The 20,993-nt window shown below is 41.1% G+C and overlaps 1 protein-coding gene across 1 annotated transcript in view; it reads right to left on the bottom strand.

The window, feature by feature from the left end:
- PGM5 (phosphoglucomutase 5) overlaps positions 1-20,993 on the bottom strand; it is an 83,655-nt gene that overhangs the window by 17,245 nt on the left and 45,417 nt on the right. Inside the window, exons 7-10 of the mRNA XM_033164171.1 lie at positions 16,354-16,469; positions 8,709-8,844; positions 5,860-6,043; positions 4,929-5,063 (exon numbers count right to left, since the gene is read on the bottom strand). Of these exons, the coding sequence (XP_033020062.1) occupies positions 4,929-5,063; positions 5,860-6,043; positions 8,709-8,844; positions 16,354-16,469 (571 nt within the window). The remainder of the gene's footprint in view (positions 1-4,928; positions 5,064-5,859; positions 6,044-8,708; positions 8,845-16,353; positions 16,470-20,993) is intronic.

The following is a 20,993-nucleotide window of genomic DNA, read 5'->3' on the forward strand; positions in this document are numbered from 1 at the left end:
CAATAGGTGTTTCCCACTTGGTGTGGTCAACCGGCTCCAAAACACCTTGCGCGATTAGTTTGTCAAGTTGTTCATCCACCTTAGCTTTGAGGGCAAATGGGATCCGGCGCAGCTTTAGCTTGATGGGGGCGACTTGCAGATGAAGGCTGAAGGAGATGCATGTGCCTGTATATTGGCCCAATGTGCCATCAAAAACCTTAGCAAAGTCTTTGATTAGGGCCTCAACCTCTGCATTGGATATGCAGTTGATGCTGGTGACTTCCTTTTTTTTTATAAAGAATTTATTAAATTTTAACAATAAAACACACACACAATACAAAATACAACAAAAAACTACAAAACTACAAAAATACAAAAATCTTAACAAATAAACACTTATCTAACTATCCTTATCTTATTCATAACATTATTTGGGGCCCTCCTCGCATCCTCTCTTCTGCGTTCATTTCTAATCTTCTTTAGTAACTTTGTAACATTGTAAAATCCTCGTTCTCATCTAATCTTAAACTTTATAACCAATAATCATAACTCTAATCTTAATCCTAATAAAAATAAACATAACATATTTCTAACTACTTCTTATATCCTATTTTAATTTAACTTCTGGCATTACTATAGCCTTAAATGTCCTCTGATTTCAATTTCAAATATCTATCTTTTCACGTCGTTTCAAATAGTCTTTAAATTTCTTCCAATCCTCCTGCACCGTTTCTTCCCTCTGGTCTCGGAGTTTCGCAGTCAGTTCTGCGAGTTCCATGTATTCAATCAACTTCATCTGCCAATCTTCCACTGTTGGTAATTCTTCAGTTTTCCAATTCTTAGCTATCAGAATCCTAGCAGCTGTAGTGGCATACATAAAAAATGTTCTGTCTTTGTTGGAGATTCCATAGTTGGTCATGCCCAGCAGAAAGGCCTCTGGTTTCTTAGTAAATGTGTTTTTCAACACCTTTTTAAGCTCATTATAAATCTTCTCCCAGAAGTCCTTTACCTTTGGGCACGTCCACCACATATGAAAGAAGGTACCTTCTACTTGCTTACACTTCCAGCATTTATTACACAAACCATGATACATCTTAGCTAACTTAACTGGCGTTAAATACCATCTGTAAATCATTTTCATAATGTTTTCCCTTATGACATTGCATGCAGTAAACTTAGTACCCTCCTTCCACAACCTCTCCCAATTCTCCAACATTATATTATGCCCAACATCTTTCACCCAATCAATCATCACTGATTTAACCATTTCATCTTTTGTATGCCACTCTAGCAACAAATTATACATTCTGGAAAGATTTTTTTATACTAGGTTCTATTAGTTCCATTTCCAACTTGGATTTCTCTGACTGAAAGCCTTGTTTTTATCCAACTTAAAGACTTCATTTATCTGATAATACTGCAACCAGTCAGATACTTTCTCTTTCAGTTGTTCATAGCTTTTCAATTTAAAGTTCTGACCTTCTTGTTCTGATGCTGGTGACTTCCAGGCCAAGGGCGCCAAACCATTCTAACCCTACGAGGCTAGGGTGCAAGCCTTCGACCACCACCAGTCGGAGCAGGCCTGAAAAATTCCCGGATGGCCTTCTGCAGTGTGAGGTCTGGCTTGGCAAGAAGACGCCGTCCGTTGCAGACAGTTGTCCCGGACTCTGCAAACGATTCAATCCATCAGGGCATCGTCTAAGTCTTGGAACTCACAGTGCAGTGCGGCCTTTCGGAGTGTGGCAATGCAGCTGTTGATCAACTCCCCCTCTGCTTGGTTCCAGTGGTAAAACGCATGGCGGGCAGCAATTTTGGATGGCTTCGGAGTGTAGTGGCTGTGTAGCTTCTCTTGTAGCACATCCCACGGCGCTGCCTGGAGTGCTAGTAGTGCGACCAAAGCTTGGGCTGTCTCGAACACCTCAGGCCCACAGAGGCTGAGGAAGAGGCCTCGCTTCCGCTCCTCTGACCCTCTTGTCAGCTCATTTGCTTGGAGGTATCATTCAAACCGAGCGAGGTATGAGTCCCATGATTCAGCAGCTGGGGCAAACGGCGGTAGAGGCACAAATGAAGCCATGGGTCCGATGCCAAAGTGTGGGCGATGGATGGAACACAGTGCTCTAGCCAGAACAGTCAGCTCTGAATTGGGTTCCCTTCAGTGATTTCGCTCAGTGTTTCAGCTCAGCGATTTTGCTCAGTGAGTGTCTGAATCTGGCTGTGCTCTGATGTCCATCAAATCCCAACCTCGTCGCCAGTTTTAAATAGTGGGTGGACATAGCAGACAACACAGTGATTTTCAAGCAGCTCTCTGTAACAACTCTCTCTCTCTAGCTACCCATCCATGAGCGGCACTCTCAATCCTTCATTTGCATGTGCGGACCTGAGTGAGAACTGCAGCCACGGTAGGCAGAGTGAAACTACCGTGTTTCTCCTAAAATAAGACACTGTCTTATATTTTTTTTCACTCAACAAAACACAGTATGGCTTATTTTCAGGGGATGTCTTTTTTTTTTAATTAAATGAACTATTTATTCAGAAGATATAAATACCTCTTAACAAAAATCTGCAGCTGATTTACAGAAAAAAGAATCATCGTACAATAAGATATGCACATAGTTCAGAATACAATTAATACATTTCGAATGCGTCATTTAAAACAGCCACTAAGCAAGGTAGCACTCTCAAGCATTTCCAATAGACCTTTTTCCCACCCTCCCCCTCCCCTCCCACCCTCCCCTCTGGACAGACCTTCGTTCTTCAGATCTTTATCCATGTACACAGTCTGTTCATTCGAGCTTGTATGTTTGGGTTGGCTTCACCCCTTTCTATCCAATTCCTATAAATTGCCCATTTATTTGTAATTCTTTGGCATTTATTTTCCCAACTATCCTCTGCCGCTATTTGTGCAAATATTTCAGATTGTACGTATTCAAAAACATAATCATTCCATTTTCCCATTTCCCATTTAGCCTTTTCTTTCCATCCCAGTGCAATAACTGCCATTCCGGCTAGAATCATAATCTTATACAGCTCTTGCATATTACTTTTTACTTTGTTATTTCCCAGTATTCCCGAAAATAGTAAATCCCTATTCACTTCTATATTTATTTGAAATAATCCAGAAATTACCTTTGTAATCTTTTGCCAATATTCCTTAACCAGACTGCATTCCCACCACATGTGGGAATAAAATCCTTTTTCCTGACCGCAATGCCAACATTTGGGACTAAACCCTTTCACTATATACGCCATTTGTGCTGGAGTTCTATACCATTTTAATAAAAATTTTCTACTTAATTCTTTAAACTTTTCTATTTTAATATTATTTATATTCTTCATTAATTCTTGGACTACACTTTGATGAATAACACCCTCCTGCTCCCATTTACTCTGGATTATTCTTATCATTCTTTCTTTATCCCTCACCATCAATCCATACAACATCCCCGCTATCCCCTTCTCTGTTGTTTGTCTTCTGTTCAACACCATATCCACTTTCATCTCCGTCCTCCTCATCTCCTCCGCTCTTTCTGTTTTTATCAAATCATAAAGTCCTTCCACTTTCAACCAATATTGTTTTCCTATTTTTTTCCAAAAAAACATTTTTTTAAATTAAACTCCCTTCATCATCATACATATTCCCCAATATAACAAATCCCCGATCCTCCAATCTCCTCCACCAGCCCGGTTCCCCCTGACTCTCCAGCAAGTATTTTAACGGCATCCATCTTGAGAGAGTTGGCATCCATTTCGTATTCCATTTCTTCCAGATTCCTAGCGCAGATTTTCTTGGTCCTATTGTCTTCTTACAAGCCAAGTTAATATCTCTAATAAATATCCCCTCTCTTCCTATTCCTTCATTTATTTCATTTTCCAGCCTAATCCATTTAGTCCTATCCTTATATCCAATGTCTATTAAATTTTTCAGTTGAAATGTTTCGTAATAAAATTCTAAGTTTGGTATTCCCCATCCCATCTCTTCTTGCGGTGAGTAAAGGGGATGTCTTATTTTAACCGTGTCGCATTGGTATGCTGCATAGCCACGCCTCTCCAGGCTGTTTTAATGGGAGGTACCACGTCACTATGGCTTATTTTCGGGGTATGGCTTATTTTTGGGGAACGGCTTATATTTCGCAAATGCATAGAAATCCTGCTATGGCTTATTTTATGGCTATGTCTTATTTTAGGAGAAACAGGGTATATACACAACACCCCTAGTGGCCTAGGGGGGAGAACGTCAATACATAACACTTCTAATTTGGTGAATTCTGGCCCATTATATTTTATAGCAAAATAAAACAAGATTTTTAGATGCCATGTTTCTTTTCTGTTTCTGCTCCCACAGACTAAAACAGGCAATGGCCTTAACTGGTAATGATGACCCAGAAGCCACAATTTATATACCAATCTAGTGAAGCTGATCATCTGTCAGGGATCGTGCTGAAGAGGGCTGCACTGAGGAAGAATGGTGGGAATCTTCTCAGCAGCAGGAAGACAGTATATATTTGGAATAGTGGTTTGCAGAGGGACATAGTTCAGAAGGCAGAGGCTGGGAAATACTGAATGGAGAACAGATAGCAGAAGAAACACTAGAAGAGTGCCTGCAGGCTAAAAGGGGAAAAACCAAGCCGATGCTCAGGTGTTCCCCAGACTCTCGCCTGGCATGGCGCCCTCCAGAACCTTGCGCTCTGGTGCCCTGCGCCACTAGCATCTAAGCGGTAAGACACCCCTGTGTACAAATGTAACTTGAGAACTTCTACATTTCAGGTGTGGTCATGCTATCTGATCTCCAGGAACAGCTCATGCTCATCACTGGTCCTCTTCACAGCCAATGCAAACTGTATGTCACAGGCAATACAGTGGAAAGTCCAACCTATCTGTTTTTCTTTGGGGCTTCCTCTCACCTACAAGGCATGCAATTTTTAGGAAAAGAAATCTGCAACTGCACTTACCTGCGGTTCTTTGTCATGTTTGTTGGGGTCCTTTTCATAGCTTTCTGCATAGATCCTGAGAGTGGCTCTCACATGACTAGAAGCACTTAATCTGAAGATGAGTCTGGATGCATCCGAGAAAATTATCCTTAGCCCCTGTTAAAAGTAAATACAGTTTATAGATGGTGCAAACAGCATTTTTGAGAACATTCTGTCAACTAACAGCTGCTTCACAGGAATATTCATTAATCTTATAGCTGCCAAGATTTTGTACAGAAAAAGAGAACAACTCCATTCTAATAAGTTCAACAAAACATGGAATATAACTACTTTATCTAAATTAATATATCACAGCAGAATGAAAAAAGAACAAGAATGAAACACATGCATAGATTTGGTGGTGTTCTGGAATGATAAATTTCAGTATGCATATCCCCAGCTGTACAGTTCTTTTGCTTTATTGTAATTTGTCTATTCTTCTTATGTTAATTAGCTTAAATTATAGGGGAGGGATAAGAATACTTAAACTTTCTTATATTTACTCATTTAACATAGTTCTATACTAAGTCAGAATATACTGTGCTAGTTTGCAACATATGCAATTGAAAACTATCCATGTGCTAGCTACAGCTTCAGTTACTGTTAATAGCATTTTTATTTACATGTACAAATTACTTGGTTGGATCCAGAGTTAAGACTGTCTGGGCTGGTAGAAGTTGTTTTCTCTCTTCCCTTCCCATTACAGCAGACCCTCACCCCCTGAATATACTCATCTGAGAGTCAGAAAACTCTTGAATAGGATGGGCTATAATGCATGGAGCTGGGGAGGTGATTCCTGAAAACTGGGTGCAGACAGCTTCTTGAGGAAGAGCTCTGTGGTGAAATGCACCTTCATCCAATTTGGGGGGGGGGTCTTCCCTTCATACCACATATCTTTATTTGCCTTTCCTACCTGTCTTTTGGTCACAGTCCCATCAACGGGATCCACATATTCAAAGCTGGTTGCTTTTTGCACACTGTAGACATTGCTTCCAACAGCAAATTGTTGATTACTGAAAGATTTGTCAGTGATCAAAGCCTCCAGGTCTCTCATTATGAAATATGCTGTCCTGGGATCCAGAGCTTCATAATCAAATCTTGAATTGAAGGAATTAAAATAATAGCAGAAACATGTGGAATAACAACGTATTAAAAACCTGTGTATCCATGGCAAGGGTCAGTCTACACCAAATGCCTAATACAGTACTAACAGCAAACTCACCCTTCAAGTGTGATTGTAGAGAAAATAACAGCATTCATGCACAAGAGGAAGGTTTGTAGAAGTGCTGAATTGTTAAAGGAAAAACCCTAAACAAGGGGAGAGGAACTGGGAGCCAAGAACTGGCAGCATGCTCAGTTGGCATGAAATGCTGACTTGCGCTTGCCCTGCGCCTAGGGAGCCTGAATCTGAGCAGTTTCCCGCTTGTCCCGTGCTTTTTAGGCAGGATCCAAACAGTTTTGCCGTTCCCCTGCTGCTTTCCCCTGACAATTTAGCACTAAATCAGAGCAAAAGGCCCTCTGTGAAAAACCCCATTGCCATTGGTTTTCATTCAGCACTAATGCACAAGTTTCCGTGGGGGAAGTGGCAGGGCAAACAGAAGTGTGGATAAGCCCTCACTGTGGAAAGGGGGAAATGGAAAACAGGGGTTGCGTGGAGGGGGAGGGGAGACTCGAATAGGGTGTGGCTGGCTGGCATCCTGACCAGGAGAACTACACACTGCAACATTTTGTTGCAGGTCCTACTTGTAAAGTTTAATGGAGAATACGTTGACAGGAAAAATGAAACCAATGCACTACAAATCTATGAAAATGCACATAGAAAGTTGCTAAGGCATAAGGTCATTTCTTGACACACTAAACCTTGAGGAAGCTCTTTGCCACCTCCCAAACTCTGCCCAGCATTACAGCCTCCAAGCCTCTGAGCAAGAAGTTAAAGACAGACCTCTGTCTCCGGAGCCTTGGGTTTATCCATCATAGATTCACAGCTGGGCCCACCCACTCAATGTGCCGTCACACTTTCCATAAATTTCCACAGGCAGGTTGAAAGCACCATGCTTTCATCCACATTAACCAAGTACAGTTTGGACAAATGACTTTATTCCTTGCTTTACATGTTAATTTCTGGCATAATCTCATTGGCTAGAAAAATATATCTGAAATGGAGACAATTTTAACTTCCTTCTATGACTGGGAATTCATCATGCGAAAGGCTGGGCTGGATGAATCCCAAACCGGAATTAAGATTGCCGGAAAAAATATCAACAACCTCAGATATGCTGATGATACAACCTTGATGGCAGAAAGTGAGGAGGAATTGAAGAACCTTTTAATGAGGGTGAAAGAGGAAAGCGCAAAATATGGTCTGAAGCTCAACATCAAAAAAACTAAGATCCTGGGCACTGGTCCCATCACCTCCTGGCAAATAGAAGGGGAAGAAATGGAGGCAGTGAGAGATTTCACTTTCTTGGGTTCCATGATCACTGCAGATGGTGACAGCAGTCACGAAATTAGAAGACGCCTGCTTCTTGGGAGAAAAGCAATGACAAACCTAGACAGCATCTTAAAAAGCAAAGACATCACCTTGCCAACAAAGGTCCGTATAGTTAAAGCTATGGTCTTCCCAGTAGTAATGTACGGAAGTGAGAGCTGGACCATCAAGAAGGCTGATCGCCGAAGAATTGATGCTTTTGAATTATGGTGCTGGAGGAGACTCTTGAGAGTCCCATGGACTGCAAGAAGATCAAACCTATCCATTCTCAAGGAAATCGGCCCTGAGTGCTCACTAGAAGGACAGATCCTGAAGTTGAGGCTCCAGTACTTTGGCCACCTCATGAGAAGAGAAGACTCCCTGGAAAAGACCCTGATGTTGGGAAAGATGGAGGGCACAAGGAGAAGGGGACGACAAAGGATGAGATGGTTGGACAGTATTCTTGAAGCTACTAACATGAGTTTGGCCAAACTGCGGGAGGCAGTGAAGGATAGGCGTGCCTGGCGTGCTCTGGTCCATGGGGTCACGAAGAGTCGGACACGACTGAACGACTGAACAACAACAAATGACTGGGAACAGCAAGTTATCAGCTTATTAGAGTTATGGGGGTGTATTAGAGGGGTACCTAAGCGACCTCAGAGGGCAAAATATTATCAGGAGCTGATGGGGTCCTGGTGCTGGCCACAATCTCTTTACACAATAAGTGCCTAAAGAGTTCTACAATTTTTTGCTAAGGACTGCATGTAACTCTTTTGTTCTGCCACAGCTCCTATAATAACATTGCTTTCCCAAAGGCACAATATGACTTATTAATAATTTTTCTAGTTTTATGAACATACCGTTCATATTAAAATAGTTTGTTTGGCCTTGCTTTCTTTTGAAAGATTCTAAACCAAACTCCATGCCTTGGCTGTAATCTACAAAATTTGTTGTTGTTCAGTCGTTCAGTCGTGTCCGACTCTTCGTGACCCCATGGACCAGAGCACGTACAAAATAATTCATACCAAATCCATGTCTGCCTGCAGGAGTTTTACAATGCCCCCCCCCTTTCTCATTACCAAAACACAAATCAGCATTGCATATATCTGTAGTAGATTTAAGCTGTCGGTTGTGGTTTGACCATAATCACCTCTACATATGAATGATTACTTTTATAATTTATAATTTGTTAATTTGGTCCTATAGGCACTGCATTCTCTCTCTCTCTCTACAAACACACACACACAATTCATTGCATTATGCAACTGACTCTTCTATAGAGCAGCCATTCTCACCTACAGTAGTAGTGGCGGCCAAATTTTGCCCAGTGCTCTCGGACAATCTCTTCCACACTCTGTTTTCGAGCTGCTATGATTGACAGCCAAATTAGGACAGCCCAAAGTCCGTCCTTCTCTCGAATGTGGTCGGATCCTAAGAGAAAAATATAAAAAATTACATTGCATGTTAAAATATAATACTGAATATGGAAAATAAAGGTTTTGGTGTATAGTAGCTCTTAATTCACTTTATAAGGGGGATTAGAGTCTTGACTCTGTTCCCTGGAAAAGATCCATACTAAAGATCCATCTCAAAAACCTCATCAGGAGGGCTTTAAACTGACTTATGTGGGGGAGGGTGACAGTGGTCCTGAAGGAAGGAGTCTATCAAGTGCTGAAGATGATCATCCAAATGTCAAGGACCAAATGGAGTAAACAGCATGCAGACCTAGTGGTGGGAATAAAAAATCCTTAAATAAGAGACTAGGGGGAATGATCAATGGTCTTCAATGTCTGTATACTAATGCACAGAGCATGGGAAATAAACAAGATGAGCTTGAGCTCTTGGTACAGCAAACTAAATACGACATAATAGGCATCACTGAAACCTGGTGGGATGAGTCTCATGATTGGAATGTAGTAATAGAGGGATACAATCTATTTCAAAGAAATAGACCAAACAGGAAAGGAGGAGGAGTGGCATTATATGTCAGGGATGTGTATACCTGTGAAGAGATCCAGGATTTAAAACTTCAAAGCCAAACTGAGAGTATCTAGGTCAAAATTAAGGGAGAGAAAAATAACAGTGATCTCATTGTGGGAGTTTACTACAGATCCCCAAGCCAAACTGAGGACACAGATGATGCTTTCCTGGAACAGATGACCAAGCATTCAAAAGGAAGTGAGATAGTAGTAATGGGGGATTTCAACTATCCTGATATTTGTTGGATGTCAAACTCAGCCAAGAGCACAAGGTCTAACAGATTCCTCACTGGCCTTGCAGACAATTTCATTGTCCAGAAAGTGGGAGAAGCAACAAGAGGATCAGCCATTTTAGATCTGGTCTTAACCAATAGTGATGACTTGGTAAGTGGGGTAGAAGTGGCAGGATCATTAGGTGGGAGTGATCATGCTCTTCTGGAGTTTATTATACAGCGGAACAGAGCAGCCAAGCATACTAAGACTCAAATTCTAGACTTTAAGAAAGCAGACTTCAGAAAATTTAGGGAAATGCTGGGTGTGATCCCATGGTCAGTAATACTAAAAGGGAAGGGAGTTCATGATGGATGGGAGTTTGTTAAAAGGGAGATATTAAAAGCACAACTTCAAGCAGTACCAATGAGACGAAAACATGAAGATGCCTAAAGAAGCCAGGGTGGCTATCTAAAGAACTTTTAACTGATTTAATATTTAAAAGGGATATGTACAAAAAATGGAAAAAGGGGGAAGTCACCAGAGAGGAATTCAAACAAATAGCCAGCACGTGTAGAGACAAAGTCAGAAAAGCTAAAGCACAGAATGAACCCAGGCTTTCTAGAGAGGTTAAAAGCAACAAAAAGGGCTTTTATGGGTATGTCCGTAGCAAAAGGAAGAACAATGAAACAGTGGGGTCACTTAGAGGAGAAGATGGTGAAATGCGAACAGGAGATAGAGAAAGGGCAGAACTCCTCAATGCCTCCTTTGCCTCGGTCTTATCCAAAAAAGAAAACAATGCCCAACCTGAAGAATATGGAGCAGATGATTCAGCAGGGGAAACACAGCCCAGAATAAGTAAGGAGGCAATACAAGAATACTTGGCTAGTTTAGATGTATTCAAGTCTCCAGGGCCAGATGAACTACATCCAAGAGTATTAAAAGAACTGGCAGAGGTGATTTCAGAACCACTGGCAGTAATCTTTGAGAATTCCTGGAGAACAGGCGAAGTGCCAGCAGACTGGAGGAGGGCAAATGTTGTCCCTATTTTCAAAAAGGGGGAAAGAGAAGACCTAAACAATTACCGCCCAGTCAGCCTGACATCAATACCAGGAAAGATTCTAGAGCAGATCATTAAGCAAACGGTCTGTGAGCACCTAGAAAGGAACGCTGTGATCACTAAAAGTCAGCATGGGTTTCTGAAAAATAAGTCATGTCAGACCAATCTGATCTCATTTTTTGACAGAATTACAAGCCTGGTAGATGAAGGGAACGCTGTGGATGTAGCCTATCTTGATTTCAGCAAGGCCTTTGACAAGGTGCCCCATGATGTTCTTGTAAAGAAGCTGGTAAAATGTTGGCTGGACAAGGCTACCATTCAGTGGATTTGTAACTGGCTGACTGACCGAACACAAAGGGTACTCATTAACGGCTCCCCTTCATTCTGGAGAGAAGTGACTAGTGGGGTGCCACAGGGTTCTGTCTTGGGCCCAGTCTTATTCAACATCTTTATCAATGACTTGGATGATGGGCTTGAGAGCATCCTGATCAAGTTTGCAGATGACACCAAATTGGGAGGGGTGGCTAATACCCCTGAGGACAGGATCACAATTCAAAATGACCTTAACAGATTAGAGAACTGGGCCAAAGCAAACAAGATGAATTTTAACAGGGAGAAATGTAAAGTACTACACTTGGGCAAAAAAAAATGAAAGGCACAAATACGGGATGGGTGACACCTCGCTTGAGAGCAGTACATGTGAAAAGGATCTAGGAGTCTTGGTAGACAATAACTTGACATGAGTCAACAGTGTGATGAAGCAGCTAAAAAAGCCAATGCAATTCTGGGCTGCATCAATAGGAGTATAGCATCTAGATCAAGGGAAGTAATAGTACCACTGTATTCCGCTCTGGTCAGACCTCACCTGGAATACTGTGTCCAGTTGTGGGCACCACAGTTCAAGAAGGATACTGACAAGCTGGAACGAGTCCAGAGGAGGGCAACCAAAATGGTCAAAGGCCTGGAAACGATGCCTTATGAGGAACGGCTTAGGGAGCTGGGTATGTTTAGCCTGGAGAAGAGAAGGTTAAGGGGTGATATGATAGCCATGCTCAAATATATCAAAGGATGTCATATAGAGGAGGGTGAAAGGTTGTTTTCTGCTGCTCCAGAGAAGCGGACACGGGGCAATGGATTCAAACTACAAGAAAGAAGATTCCACCTAAACATTGGGAAGAACTTCCTGACAGTAAGAGCTGTTGGACAGTGGAATTTGCTGCCAAGGAGTGTGGTGGAGTCTCCTTCTTTGGAGGTCTTTAAGCGGAGGCTTGGCAGCCATCTGTCAGGAATGCTTTGATGGTGTTTCCTGCTTGGCAGGGGGTTGGACTGGATGGCCCTTGTGGTCTCTTCCAACTCTATGATTCTATGATTCTATTGTTAAGTAGACTACCTTAGGCCAAGAAGTTAAATCAAAATGGCACATCTGTACAGCCTCTGTTATTTTCCAGTTGTGTTCCTGGTGTTCAGGTCATTTTTGTTTAAAAACAACAACCCAACTTGATCCAAAGTTGTTTGATAAGAATGGATGGATTCAGAAACATCAAACAGAGGTTACAAATTAATAGATATGCTTATCACTTTGTTCTAGAAAACCTGCTCACTATTTGTGACATTTTGGTTGATCCTAATAAATGTACAGTATTGCCTGACTGTTGAATTAAGAATTATTGTTATACTAGGTAACAGAGGTCTTCTTTCAGAAAAAGCTTTGATGTATTTGTAATCCACCCAGATGGGGGAAAATTCTGTTCACAATGGTCTAATTCCTCAAAACACAAGAGTGCATGAAAAATTAACATGTAATATGCAAAGATCTCACACAGTGGGAAATGAAGGAACAATGCAGAGAATCCGCATTAGTTATGAAAAATCAGAATGCAAACACTAAGTTCTTGCACTGATAATTCTTTCTACCTAAGGGACTGCCTCTCCTGGTATGTCCCGGGTAGGACCTTAAGGTCCTCAAATAATAACTTTTTGGAGGTCCCGAGCCACAAGGATGTTAGGTTGGCTTCAGCTAGGGCCAGGGCCTTCTCAGTACTGGCCCCAACTTGGTGGAACGGTCTGTCACAAGAGACCAGGGCCCTGCGGGATTTGGCATCTTTCCGCAGGCCCTGCAAGAAGGAGCTGTTCCACCTGGCCTTTGGGTTGGTTTCAGTTTAACCTTGATGTTTCATTCTTTTGGTGTGATTGGTGGGCTACTTAAAAATGAGGCTGCAGTTTAAATTAAAATTTTAAATTGTATTTTAATCTGTATTTTAATGAATTGTTTTATGTTTTTGTTGTGATTTTATTGGTGTTAGCCGTCCTGAGCCTGGTTTTGCGGGGAAGGGCGGGGTATAAATAAATATTTGTTGTTGTTGTTCTGTGCAATGTCATCTATTCCTGAGGTTTCTGCTGCTGCTTTCATGCTCATGATTTCTATATCTACTGTTCTGTCTTTCATCACTTTTTGCATCATCTTGTATCATCTTTATTTCTCTGCTGTATGTCTTAATATCTTATGTTGAATATATCAGGGGCAAAGCGCTGGATTTCCCATCAAAATTCTCCTGTCCTCCCCTTTCTTTCACAGTTGAGGCAGCTCCCTCTGTGGCATTCAGAGGTGTTTACAACTCTTTGACTCCTTCCACATACAGGAGCTGCCAGCTGAATAATGCCTCTTCAGTATCAAAATGGCAGCAACTTTCTTTTTTGGGGGAAGGGGGTGACAATTTGTATGGCAATCTCTGATGCCCTGGTCCCTATTTAGAAATCCCCGAGTGTGTCCCTGATCTAGGGTACTGTGTTGACCTGCCACAGATACCCCCCTTTTCAACCAGACTTCTTCTCGTGCCTTCCTCTTGCTTGGCCCCCAGGCTCGGCATCCCTCCTCTCACATGCCTGGGCAAATCCTCAATTATGAGTTGCTGGGTTATCCAAAATATATCACTAGTTTATAAGAAGCACGGCTCCATTTCTTTCTCCTTATTTAGGACTTCTTCATATTCAGTTTACTACACAAGGACCTGTCTGCTGTTCATATAAGCTTGGAGATGTAGTAAAAAATTATTCCTGTTGCTGACAAGTAGGATTAGATCAAACATATAAATCATGTGCACAGCTTTCTTAACAGTGATTAACAGTTTGCTGATGAAACTTTGGGCAGTGATGGCTGTTGCTGCACCTTCTTTTTCAAAGCCCAAGTCATTGTTCATAATGCCCACGACTTACTAACTTCATCTGACAAACTCCCTTCTGCTGCTACAAAAAAGGAATAAGTTCCAATAGCATGAGTTGACCTCCAGGATCTGCTGCCAGAAAGCAAGCCTGAGAACACAGCCAAGTGGCACCCCCCCTCCAAAAAAAACCGGTTGTCCTTTTACCAGGCTGAAGTCTCCTTTAAATCTAGGCTTTACATTTCTGAAAGTTTACAGTTTACAGTTTACTAAGATAAACAAGCTGACGTTGTATCTGAAGAAGTGTGCATGCACACGAAAGCTCATACCAAGAACAAACTTAGTTGGTCTCTAAGGTACTACTGGAAAGAATTTTTTTATTTTTTATTTTGTTTTGACTACAGCAGACCAACACGGCTACCTACCTGTAATTGTTGTTTGGGTACAGCTTTGCAGGACATTTAATCATAGAGAAAGGCAAATCACTTTTTGGGCAATTAGAAAGTTTAGACCAGCATGGCATGAAACTGCCACAGTGTGCCTCTATTGTCCAATGTGGGTAAAGAATTTATTATTGGTATTTGGCTGAGTTGCCAGATATGGGGAACATATGGGGAAATGTTGTGAAAACCAAATGCTAACATAGAAGAGAAAAAGCTCATATTGCTAAAACAAGTAATCATGGGAGGGGAAAGCCCCACCTTAAATTTATACATTACTGCTAATCTCAATCTCCAAAGTGTTCTTTATATAACCAATCATATGTTTACAGTTCAGTACACATACTTATATGACATTTCTTAATAAAGTGCTAACATAAATTTTTACTAACTAAATAACTATTGACAGCTACTTAAAAATAACAAAAGCTGTCCTGTTCCATTGCAATAAGAAAAGCTTCTACACAGCTTGTGTTTCCTGTGGTAAAGGGTAAGGTAAAGGGACCCCTGACCGTTAGGTCCAGTCACAGACGACTCGGGGGTTGCGGCGCTCATCTTGTTTACTGGCCACAGGCAGCTTCCGGGTCATGTGGCCAGCATGACCAAGCCGCTTCTGGCGAACCAGAACAGCACACGGAAACACCGTTTACCTTCCTGCCGGAACGGTACCTATTTATCTACTTGCACTTTACAGGTGGGTAGCCGTGTTGGTCTGCCATAGTCGAAACAAAATAGGAAATTCTTTCCAGTAGCACCTTAGAGACCAACTGTGTTTGTTCTTGGTATGAGCTTTCGTGTGCATGCACACTTCTTCAGATACTTGCACTTTGACGTGCTTTCGAACTGCTAGGTTGGCAGGAGCAGGGACCGAGCAACAGGAGCTCATCCTGTCGTGGGGATTCGAACCGCCGACCTTCTGATCGGCAAGCCCTAGGCTCTGTGGTTTAACCTACAGTGCCACCCGCGCCCCATTCATTTCCTGTAGTAGTTGAGGTTTACTTTCTCTCGTGTGATGAGAGAGAACAAACCTTACAACCTCCCTGACATGTAAACACACAGACAGATGGAAATCCCATTCTTTCCTATTGGCTTGACTACAAAGCAGCCCACTCAATATGGGGAAATCCTCTCAAATACAGAACTGAGAATGCAGGATCAGCAGGGGCAACCCTGAGACACAGGGTGATATTAAATATTAGTCATACTCTGAGTAAACCCAATGAAATCAAGTGAGTTAAGTCCATTGATTTTAGTGGGTCGACTCTTTACTTGGCTATCACCCAAGGATTCCAAGTAGACACATAGTTAAAACATGTTAGGCATATTATACACTACAATACCATCAGTTTGAAACTTTGACTCTTTCATCTTGCTACTATGACTAATGCAAAGCCAAATACTATCTTAAGAATATTTGCAGAGGCTTCAACCCAGCAGCCTTATGAACAGGTCTCATAAATAGCTGCCCATCTGAACTAAAAAATATTTTCTGGAAACAAACAACAAAACATACACGCTGATTTACTGAAGTTAGGCATGCTTATGAGGGGGGAAATGGGTGTTTTTAAATTCATATGTAAAAAAAGTATTTTCATTGCATGTTAATGCTAGTAAACAAAGCATTAAAAAATACATGATTGAAAGACCGAGGTTAGATCTGATGCATTTTTGGTGTTATAGGATGGGAATGGCAAGCTGATTACCCATAACAGTTAGCAAGAAGCATATAATTGAATTTATATGGGCTATCTCTTTCAGTTTGTACTTCTGAAAATATCTAAAAGCTTGAGTTTTTCAAGGGCATTTGACAGATTCCTGATCAATTGTGCAGTAGAAAGGATTTTTTTTCAGATTATGGACAAATGCAAGCCTTCACAATTTTTAGCCACCAAGATGAAGTAGCCCATTTACCATGTATTTTTTCCAATACAGGCAGGAAACTACAATGTTTAAATGAGACCCTAGATGGTGGCTAAGCAGCATTGGGTTTGGTTGTCACAATGCAGGTTTAGACTAAAATGTAGAATTCTCAATAAACCACAATGGAATTGCATTTGATATAGTCTTGCTGCATAGAACATATGTTGTCTCACCAGTGCCAAAGCTTTCTTCTCCACAAAGCGAGCATCGACCAGAATCCATCAGATTTGAGAAGAACCTCCAGCCTGCTGGTGTTTCATACACGGGGACTTTCATTGATTTTGCCACCCTAAAAAGACATCACAGAACACCACACCATCATGATGGTCCAGTTGTTTGCATGCATAGATGCCAACTTACTCTATCAAGGTGAGGTGGTTGATCTACTCCCACATACTATGCCTTATTATGGATTATAGTTTTGTTAGCAAATCCAAGACTAAGGTTGAAATCAGATGTATATGAACTTACATGGATGTGATACCCATTGAACTCAGCGGGACTTAATTTTGACACAATTTGTGCATGATTTATAATATTCAAATCAACAACTACATTCTGGTTATATGGCAGCCATAAATGGCCATACAAAATCACAACATTCAGATTTTAGAATCACATTTTTTTTTCAGCTACTGACATCAAAGGTATTTAAACTCATCTGCAGAAACTAATGTGTAGCTTTAAATCTCTTATTATTAATTATTCCATTTACTTTGGCCATTTTCTAATACTAGCAGAAACTAAAATTCTAAGTTAAGAATGACATTATTGAGAATTGAGCACTCTTTATCCAAGGAGTATACTGAATGGGATAGAGTTGTGTTTGCACTACAAATAGCAGGCAAAATCCACTGACATAAAAGCAAATGATTACTATTTGGCACTTCTAAAGGACACCATGTAAAAATATTGAAGCTACTGAATGAAGGAATAATATGACATGAGAAATTTAAAGCAGATTACAGAAAGGTTAAAGTTCTTAAGAATTTTTTGAATCACGTCATCAGGAATTCCCTCTGTGTCATTTGGGAAAAATATAAGGACCTTCTCGAGCCTAAGGTTCCATGGTGGATCTCGCCAACTGAAGCCCTTGCAGTTAAAAGGAAAAACACAAACACAAATTGGCCTGTCTATAAATCATCATTAATAGAGGAAGAGAACCAGTTAAAATTTAAAAATTTCAAAGAATTAAGAGATCAAGTCTTGGATTGGTTCCAATATTATCAATTATTTGAAACCTTCAAATGTGATAAAAAAGAGGATTTTCAACAGAGACTTCCAGATTTGAATCAGATCTAGTAAATTCTAAAACTAAAACCCTCTCCGAAATATACTGGGAAGTCAAGGAGGAGGAGGTTAAGTCTGCAATGATCACATGGGCCCAAGACTTTGGTTACAACATAGAGATGAGCCAATGGGAACACCTATGAGTAGTAAACTGGAACTTTACGACATGCTATACGTTAAGGAGAACCTTCAAAAGATGTTATACCTCTGGTATTTAACCCCTTCTAAACTCTCCAAAATGTACAAAAGTGTCCCTAACACATGTTGGAGATGTGAGATGCGGAGAATCAGGTGGAATCATGCAACATATGTGGTGGGTTTGTAAAAAGATCAAAACTTTCTGGAATGACATACATTGTTGTTGTTGTTGTTGTTGTTGTTGTTGTTGTTTAATTTTCAATTCAATAACCTTTATTAGGCATAACAGACAAGACAATTTCAGAACAGACATTGTGTATAAAACATATAAGATAGAAACTCAACAAAGTAAGGCTGGTACTAATTAAATCTTTAGCACTAAAATTGTTGTTTAGTTGTTTAGTCGTGTCTGACTCTTCGTGACCCCATGGACCAGAGCACGCCAGGCACTCCTGTCTTCCACTGCCTCCTGCAGTTTGGTCAGACTCATGTTGGTAGCTTCGAGAACACTGTCCAACCATCTCATCCTCTGTCGTCCCCTCCTCCTTGTGCCCTCAATCTTTCCCACCATCAGGGTCTTTTCCAGGGAGTCTTCTCTTCTCATGAGGTGGCCAAAGTGTTGGAGCCTCAGCTTCAGGATCTGTCCTTCCAGTGAGCACTCAGGGCTGATTTCTTTAAGAATGGATAGGTTTGATCTTGCAGTCCATGGGACTCTCAAGAGTCTCCTCCAGCACCATAATTCAAAAGCCTCAATTCTTCAGCGATCAGCCTTCTTTATGGTCCAGCTCTCACTTCCATACATCACTACTGGGAAAAACATAGCTTTAACTATATGGACCTTTGTCAACAAGGTGATGTCTCTGTCTTTTAAGATGCTGTCTAGGTTTGTCATTGCTTTTCTCCCAAGAAGCAGGCGTCTTTTTATTTCGTGACTGCTGTCACCATCTGCAGTGATCATGGAACTCAAGAAAGTAAAATCTCTCACTGCCTCCATTTCTTCCCCTTCTATTTGCCAGAAGGTGATGGGACCAGTGGGCATGATCTTAGTTTTTTTTTATGATGAGCTTCAGACCATATTTTGCACTCTCCTCTTTCACCCTCATTAAAAGGTACATAAGGTAAAGGTAAAGGTAAAGGGACCCCTGACCATCAGGTCCAGTCGTGTCCGACTCTGGGGTTGTGGCGCTCATCTCGCTCTATAGGCCGAGGGAGCCGGCGTTTGTCCGCAGACAGCTTCCGGGTCATGTGGCCAGCATGACAAAGCCGCTTCTAGCTAACCAGAGCAGCGCACGGAAACGCCGTTTACCTTCCCACTGGAGCGGTCCCTATTTATCTACTTGCACTTTGACGTGCTTTCGAACTGCTAGGTGGGCAGGAGCAGGGACCAAACAACAGGAGCTCATCCCGTCACGGGGATTCGAACCGCCGACCTTCTGATCAGCAAGCCCTAGACTCTGTGGTTTAACCCACAGCGCCACCTGGGTCCCTTTACATACTCAGCTTCAAATAATGTTAAATGCATCCTCCCCCCCCAAAAAAAAACCCAGAATCATTTTTGTTGGGTATTGCAGGACCAGATATAGCCTGGAGGATAAGGAAAATCTTTCTGTATGCCACCACAGATGAGAGAATACTTATAGCAAAACATTGAAAGAATGACAAAATCCCCATCAGACCAGAATGGTTACTAAAATTGGTAGAATATGCTGAACTAGATAGTCTCTCGGAAAAGATTAAAGATAAGCAAAAACAGGAGCTCATTGATAACTGGAAACCTCTAAAGAGTTACTTAAAAAATAAGTGTTGCAATCTGAATTCGGTAGCAGCTTTTGAATAAGCTCTGTAAATAAAGGTTAAATGGATATATATATATATATGTGTGTGTGTGTGTGTGTGTGTGTGAGAGAGAGAGAGAGAGAGAGAGAGAGAGAGAGAGAGAGAGAGAGAGATGTATATTAATATTTTATTATGATTTTGCTGATAAATTTAGGTAATAGGTTTATTAGAGCACAAAGATGTTGAGAAGGACGGGATATCAAATATATGAAGATATATATTTCTTTTATGGAATTTTTTATTTTGATTAGCTTCATTTACAGACTATAAAATGTATTTGATGTAACTATGGTAAATAAAGCATAATAATAATAATAATAATAATAATAATAACAAACAAACAAAAAAGAATCAGGGAACTCTGCCTGAATGTAATCTAGAATATTTGCAGTGAAGTCAGAACACAAGAGGAAGAGAGGAAGACAGACACGAGGAGGGAGTGCCTGGGCCAAGTGCTTATCTACAGCTTCATGAGCCATGGATTATGAAGCCTTAGGCAATTATCCCAATATGGCCACTGGCTTCTCCTTGATCTTCCTGCGCTGAACTGCTTGTGGCAATAATCCAAGCTTTTATTTTGGTTCCATTTAAATGTTAAATTCCAAAGTATATGAAACTGAATATAAATGGGAAATTCTCCATAGAGATTTCCAGGCAAAGGCGAGATTAGGTTTTGTAACTACATCCACTCAGGTTAGGAAGATCATTTAAAAGAAGTTGAAATGTGCTCCGAGAAAAAGCAGTTACACATTTTCATTGCAACACCCAAATATATCCCAGGAATGATCCAGTCCAAGCTAAGTATGTTTAAAACTTCCCCACTGATTTCATGGGCAAAGAGTTACCGTATTTTTTGCTCCATAGGGCGCACCGGACCATAGGGCGCACCTTGTTTTTAGAGGAGGAAACAAGATAAAAAATATTTTTTTCTGGTTTTCCTCCTCTAAAAGCCCTGTTTTTTTAGGATCATCTAAAAGTTTTGCAGCTTTTTTGCAAAGGGAAAAGCCCTGGTTTTTTTGAGGATCAGCTAAAAGTTTTGCAGCTTTTTTGCAAAGGGAAAAGCCCTGTTTTTTTGAGGATCAGCTAAAAGTTTTGCAGCTTTTTGCAAAGGGAAAAGCCCTGTTTTTTTTTAGGGGGCCGCTTCTGCCCCCGAGCTGCCACCTCTTGCTTCACCCCAGCGACACCCACCCTGGGGTATGGGGGGGACCCGGAGCCCTGCCCCTTCCTGTTCTCCTGCCAGCCGCCGCGTCCACAGCTTCACACTAGAAGCTCCGAAAACACGCATCCGACGGTGGCGAAGACCATACCGGATCTCAAAGGGGGTGATATATTTCTTTTTGTATTATTATTAATATTTTATTGATTTTCCAATAAAAACAGCCAATTAACATATGCATCAAATCATAATAATCCAATTAAAAACAATAAACTAAAATAAAAAAGAACCAAATTACAATCAAATTATTAATTATTAATTTTGTCTGCGCACCTTTTCCTAACTCTGTTCCATTCTTCCAGTCCAAGCTGTAGTCCAAATCTGTCCTCTGAA

Source organism: Lacerta agilis, chromosome 11 (assembly GCF_009819535.1).
Source record: "Lacerta agilis isolate rLacAgi1 chromosome 11, rLacAgi1.pri, whole genome shotgun sequence".
In the NCBI taxonomy this organism is placed as follows: domain Eukaryota; kingdom Metazoa; phylum Chordata; class Lepidosauria; order Squamata; family Lacertidae; genus Lacerta; species Lacerta agilis.